Source organism: Sander vitreus, chromosome 13 (assembly GCF_031162955.1).
Source record: "Sander vitreus isolate 19-12246 chromosome 13, sanVit1, whole genome shotgun sequence".
NCBI lineage: Eukaryota > Metazoa > Chordata > Actinopteri > Perciformes > Percidae > Sander > Sander vitreus.
The window spans coordinates 14,033,324-14,040,262 of NC_135867.1; the positions used below are offsets into that span (position 1 = coordinate 14,033,324).

General features: G+C 39.0%; 1 protein-coding gene across 1 annotated transcript; it reads right to left on the reverse strand.

Moving 5' to 3' along the window:
• Positions 1 to 72: 72 nt before the first annotated feature.
• rfc3 (replication factor C (activator 1) 3) lies at positions 73 to 3,291 on the reverse strand. The gene is made up of 9 exons (XM_078266259.1): positions 3,098 to 3,291; positions 2,422 to 2,559; positions 2,232 to 2,299; positions 1,891 to 1,988; positions 1,560 to 1,741; positions 1,277 to 1,413; positions 1,070 to 1,168; positions 780 to 849; positions 73 to 698 (listed from the first exon to the last, which is right to left on the reverse strand). The coding sequence occupies exons 1-9, from the start codon at positions 3,182 to 3,184 to the stop codon at positions 507 to 509; spliced, it is 1,071 nt and encodes a 356-aa protein (XP_078122385.1). The 5' UTR covers positions 3,185 to 3,291; the 3' UTR covers positions 73 to 506.
• Between the last annotated feature and the right edge of the window lie 3,648 nt (positions 3,292 to 6,939).

Below are 6,939 nucleotides of genomic sequence, written 5' to 3' on the forward strand. Positions count from 1 at the left end.
ATACCCAACAATATTATTAATAAGGATTCAGTTACGTCTATTCATGGTAATAAAACACATTGGTCCTATCCATAGAGTAACACCAGACTTTTTTTTTTTAATAAACAAAGCAATCTATTTTATGCATATTTTTAGGAAAACATCTCTTGTCCTTGCAGTATATTTTTAATACAAATAACTGCCTGCTACTATCAAAACTGCTCTGTTTGAATTATTTTACATAACTTGTGACAGTTCAAGGTTTACAAACTGGGTAGAGTGCTAAAGTTTTGGCCAACAATTCATTGCATAATCCCACAAAGTGTAAGACTATCAAGATCCATTCTAGGGTGAGTTATGTCAATGTCGCCACCATGCCTTGCAGAATACAGTTAGTTATAAAGTTGTAAATCGGTATTAAGTCCACTGAAAGTCTTGTTGGGGCAAAAAAAGAAAGATATCATGAAATCAACAAGGGCTGTTGAACTCCAGTCAAGAAAAGTATCTGTGTTTAAGTCCATTCAGAGTCAAAACATCATGTCATCCAGACCGTCTTCCATGAACTTCTTGTAGATGGCCATGAACTTGGCGGTGAAGGCCTCAAGGTGGTAGATCGCTTTGCTGCCCAGCTGCAATCTGTGTTCGTAGTAGGCTGCCATTTGAGCCACCTCTGTCTTCAGCTGACCATCACAGTTACTCAACAACTCTGTTACCAGACCCTGTTAGAGGATCAGAGGACGACAATTAATACTCATGAATACTCAACACTTTGGCGGGAGATGAGGTGTAGCAATCTGTACCTTCATAATGACATCAGGAGGGATGCAGTGAGTCAGCAACTCGTACAGCCTGGCTCGAACCTCCAACAACCTGGAACAGACAGACGGGATTCAGCATTAATATATATATATATATATATATATATATATATATATATATACTATATATATATATATATATATATATATATATATATATATATATATATATATCTCTCTCTACTCTCTCTCTCTCTCTACAAACATGATTAACTTTCCTTAGTCGCTACAAAACCAACTAAATCCCTTCTCTCTCTCTTTGCCTCTCCTACCTCTGAGGGCTCTGCTGGCTGACGATGGCATTAGCGGTTTCTCTGAGGTAGACCTCCCAGTCCGTCTCTGGAACGTCTTGGTCAGCTGAGAATGGATACCTGGGAAAGATTAACACTGGCTAAATAGGCAGATCCTGTTCATTTATATTCAAACTAATTCATGGATAATGCTGTGGAGAAATGATAATACATTTTGTGACAACTTACTGCTGCACTCTGCAGGCCTCACACATCAAAAGGGCTTTGCGGAGGTTGCGACCAGACTTCTCAGAGATTTGCTTGGCCAGATCAGGTGGGAGGAGCAGACCCTCCTTTTTACAGATTGATGTCAAAACATTACAGACCTGGCAAACATGAATAGCACAGAGACAAGGAGAAAAAAGGTGAAATAGTGTCTTGACTGTGACTTCACTCATGCAGTCAAGCATTCTAATGTGCTACTTTCAGATGATTACTATTCACTATCTAAACCACATCATCTCCATCTTACCTCCTCTGTGCTCGGCAGAGGAACTCTGATAGCCAAACAACGGCTCCGAATTGGCCCAATGACTTTGGAGGTGGAGGTAGAGCAGAGGATGAGACGACAGGTGTACATGTACTTTTCCATTGTCCGGCGCAAAGCATGCTGGGCATCCTTCGTGAGTCTGTCCACCTCGGTTAGCAACACCACTGAGAACAAAAGTGTAACAATTACTACAAGAGTGACACATTCTGGCTTCACAGAGCCACAGGGTGGCATCATGGAATGCTTATTAATAGAGGGCTGTGATCCTCTGGTTTTTAAGACGGCAAACCAATGTGTACTGTATCTTTCCTACCTTTAAACTCTCTCTGGGAGCTTGACTGGATCTGTTGGGACTGAGCCAAAGTTTTAATCAGCTCTTGAATCACCACACGGTCCTGGTTGCCAGCATCACTGTAAGACACAATAAAAACAGAAAAACTTAAAGTCCAACTGAAATTAAGTTACATTTTTGTCTGCTACAGCTTCCATATATTCTCTGTAAATCACTTGTCCTGTGATCTTGAAAAGTTAATCGGCAAAGTAACTAACTACGACTGTTAAATAAATACAATGAAGTGAAAAATACAACAATTTTCAAGTGCAAGTACAGTACTGGAGTACATGTACTTAACGACTTATTCATCATTGAATTACCTTGGGTTGACTTCCAAGTGGTAGTTGCTGGCTATTGTGTTAATCTCAATTTTCTTCTTTGACGGAGCCTGGAGATGAAAAACAAAACAGTGATGCAAGACTTCATCAGGACTGAGAGGAGAGAGGTCTGGAGAAACTGCATGTTAGTGGTGTATTGGAAGGCATTTATGGCATAATTTTCCCCTCTCACCACAATGGTCTGGTGCTCTATACGAAGCTTCTCCACCCCAGCTCCATACAGCTCCCTCAGCAGACACATGATGCGGGTCTTCTTCCCCGCGCCTGACGGCCCGTACACCAACAAGTGAGGGAAGTCGCCACATTGAACCTTAAACATTTAAAAGAAAGGCAGTTTTGCTTTATAGGAATACCTTTGCTTGGACTTCACTGGACTAACGTTATGCAATTACTTGCCTCAATTGCCAATTAGTGACAATTTTAATTGCAGTTTACTTTAAGTGTTGCTCAGTAACGTTAGCTGACTCGCAGCACAGTTATCTCTCATTGATGTGTCATTATTTGCTTTTGCCGATACGCAACATTACAATAGAGCAAACATTTCAGAAAAGGAAGGGATGTGATTCTAGCAATATTGGCACTCAAATGACGATGTTGTGTACATTAACGTTACCTTACGTTAACGTTATCCCAAAACAAGTTTGATATGGTGGATGCCATCACAAACAATCTATCTTAACTCAGGTTGCTCTCCAAATTATATTTACACGTAAATGACCGCGTTAACAACGTTCACAGGGAATCAATCGAACTGGTTGAGAGCAGCCTATCTGCAGCTGTTAAGTATGATGCTAATGCTAACGTATAATGTTATACAGTTAACCTAGCATGCAGGTTGTTTCTCTTACCAGGTTTTTCAGCTGAATCGCTTGCTCTTTATGATAGTCGAGTTTCGCGAGGGAAGTCGGTCGATATTTATCCACCCACAAACTCATTGCGTTATAAATTTAATAACTTATCGTCCGTGTTGACAGTCTGGTCTCTACACTCCCGCGAAATATTATTCATACGCAATCGCTACCCGCGCTGTTGCTGCTGCTTCCTCTTTTTCTACGGAGAGTCGGTAGGGTCAAAATTGTTACAGGCGAGTGGTAAACCTTTTTGAAGTAAAAAGCAACCTAACTATTAGTGCCAAATAAATGCAGTAGAGTAAATTACGAGTACGATATTTCCCTCTGAAATGTTGTGAAATAGAAGTTTAAAGTAGAATAGAATGTAAATACTCAAATACGAGTATGTCAAGTTTGTATTTAAGTAAAGTAGGCTAACGTCACTTGAGTGAATGCCTCTCCAGCAGCTGCAGTCCACAAGAGATGACCTCCCCCAGAGCCATGTTTTCTCTATCACTCTGACCTCCACTAGTGTCACTCTTGCATGACTGTGTAAGTAGACATATATATACACACACACACACACACACACACACACACACACACACACACACACACACAAAAAAAAAAAAAACAGAGAACAGTCATGGACAAAACATGTGTTGTTTGGAGAAAGCTCAGGGGAGTACGAGGGGTTAATAGGGACCCAGCAGCTCATGTTCCCTGAGGGCCCACTAGCAGGTTAATCTAGCTAAATCCTTAGAGCTGTAACAAGTCAAAATTTTCCTGTACAATTAATTGTCTTAAAAATAATTGTGATTAACAATATAATTGTCTCTTTCAGTCAAATTTTAAAATATTTATTTATGTATTACTTTTTTAAACAAATTAAAGAATGAATGAATTCCAGGATACATCTGTTGGTTATATCACTGTCACGTGACCCAGATAATGTAATAACACAAATACACAGCCTATGAAGTAAACAACGCCTCTTTATTATCATAAAATTGTTTTTCTAACTGTACCCCCTCCAATTTTTGTTGCTATGAACAAGTACCAACAATTAACAATTGAAATAATATTAAAAATATAGTCTGACCAGTAATCACTTATATAATTACCATTTGGCATATCTAAACAAAATCAACAATTACCTGTTACACACCTTAAGACTTTAGCTAATGTTAGCAATTAATTACGGTTCAACAAAGAAACCACAATTATTTAAAAGAATTGACAATTAGACAATTATGTAATAATTGTTACAGGCCTATAAATCCTATATGGAATTGTAAGGATAGCATCTTTTTTGTTGTCACAGCAGATATGCAGGCGTTTACACTGAAGACAGTACAGCTGCAATGGTACCACCAAGGAATGTGAGACAGTTAATCCCATTCAACCAAAACAAAAGCTCAGAATGTCACTATGCGGTCATGCCATGACATAACGAGAAGGTGTAAGCTGGTAGTTTTTGGAGAAGGTCTCTAAATGGGTTGTTTTATGTAGGCTACAGGCCAGGTGTTCTTATCACCTTCTGAACAACCAATTTGTTTATCCAACAATCTGATTTTGGGCCATGTAAAAAGAAAAAAATTAAACCTTTACACATAGTCCAAATTTTTCCTCCGCCACCAGGCAAGAAAGTGCTGAATTGTAATTCCATGTTTTCTGTCATGCAGTGATGGAGTTGGAAAGCACATTTTTCTTTGCTTATCTGACTTCATGCATGTGAATGTTTGTTGTCTTTCATATTTTACAGTGTATCTACAGTACACACTATCAAGATAACACAGTTTATCTAGTGTGGGTGTATTAGTGTTTTTTTTCTTTTCTGCAGCTAGTCTTGATAGATGTTTTATGTGCTACTTCCCTCAGTAGAATTGATTTTTGACTTCATAAAATAAGACAATCATAACAAATCTAAGCTGTTATAGATGCTCATTATTATCCTCTTTCTTTTCTCTGACTGTTTATTGGGTGTATACTTTATATACAGTACCTGTCAAATCTCACCTTGCCTTCCTTTCTCAGCTTTTTCTTTGCTCTACTTTCTTCTACATGACCCAGCTAACTATACCCCTCTATGACAGGAATGTTATATATGGAGGAGCGTGTCTCAGCAGGTTGGCGTAGCTTGTACTGAAATACATGTTTGAGTTACATTAATTAGCATCCATCATCACAGCAATGTAGGACAGTGGAACATCTGGGACAGGTGGTGGACATTTATCAAGTTCCTTTATCCAACATCATTTATGAACTTCATTCATAATTTGACTCATGAATAAGTGCATTTATTGTGCTGATGCTGTATGGTCTAAGGTATTTTAAAGGGTTAGTTCACCCAAAAAAAACAGTGACATTTTCAATGGCATTTGGTTTGTGGTCTTTTCATCTAATAAATTCAACATAAAATATTTTTTGACAGCGATAAACCACAGACCTTGTTGTTAAAACTATTAACTGTCCATCTCCAAGCAAAAATAGAAAACTGTTCACAACAAGATAAATGCTGAGCTATCATGATGATCATTTTATCTAAAAAGACTTAATGTTGCTGAGTTTTTCAAATGCCATTTTGTAATACTTAGACTGCTGCAAAATCCTTTACATTACAGCCAATATCTTTATACGTTAGCGAATAGATTTTTAGATAGAACTCAGGGAATACATATATTGTATTGTGACTGTGAGTGAACAAATTTTGCTGGACGATAAATTGTCCCAGAAATTATTGCGATAAACGATAATATTGTCGTTCTGAGACCATTTTCATCTAATATAATGATAATGGCATAATAGTGCAGGTACACATCTTCAAAGATCAATAAACTTTTATTTCTAAAGAATATTTAGCACTGGAACTGGAAGACATTTTAAATATCCACAATATGTCTTTGATCTCCTTTAGTATGTCGTCTTTCACGCTGTTGTACAAGTTGTGGAATTGCCGTTTGTGACACGTATGTTCTCCCAGGTAATTTGTACTGGCTGTCAAATGTTTGCAGCATTCGTGTGTTTGTTTGTGCAATAGACTACAGACTTTGTACTACATTTAACAATTATTTATTAAACACTAAATATTAAATTTAAATAATATATAATTAATATATTATATCTATATCCATGTGGCTATCTGCCACATGGCGAGTAAATGTTTGTATCAAAATAGTTCTGTTTTTCAGTCTTCATTTTGGCAAAGGTGCAGCTACTTTCTTCTGCTCCTCTGCTGTCAGCAGGTCGGTGCTTTGCGGGGACGGGCCGCCACCCACACACACCCACACACACCCACACACACCCACACATACCCACACACACCCATACACACCCACACACACACCCACACTCACACACAAAAACTGGCGCACACACCAGACGCCAGCCACCAAAGGTGGGGCGATTTTTGGCAGCTAGCCATCCAAAAGAAAGCACAATGAAATTGAATAACCGATCATTAACTGTTGACCGACAAGCAGGTAACGGAGTCTCAGTTCACCGTCTGGAAGCCTCTGACACACTTTCCGCACTTTGTATCCGCGGACAGCTGTAGGCTTTTACCGGTTAATGTTCTGTGCATTGTCGGACACATGCAGCCACTTTCCTGAAACTGCTTGCGAGACTGACAAGTCCACAGCGGCGTGTATGTCCGAGCCTGTCTCCACCTGCAGGTTGTCAACTGTGTGCTTTGGAATGAAAGGGAGAAAACAGGACGCCGAGTAACACAGCGGATATCGCTCATATACTTTTTATTTATTTATTTTATTTTTTTGACGGCGTCTTAACTGCAAAGTGCTGCGGGAAACCCTGCTCCAACAACTAGCGTTTTCTCTGTCTCTCTCTCTCCGCCAGGAGTC

Excerpts from the sequence above, each read along its gene's own strand:
- rfc3 (XM_078266259.1), bottom strand. The coding sequence starts at position 3,184 with ATGAGTTTGTGGGTGGATAAATATCGACCGACTTCCCTCGCGAAACTC. Across the intron at positions 2,560-3,097 it reads CGATTCAGCTGAAAAACCTG|GTTCAATGTGGCGACTTCCC; the intron begins GTAAGAGAAACA and ends TAAATGTTTAAG. Across the intron at positions 1,742-1,890 it reads CTCCCAGAGAGAGTTTAAAG|TGGTGTTGCTAACCGAGGTG; the intron begins GTAGGAAAGATA and ends TTTTGTTCTCAG.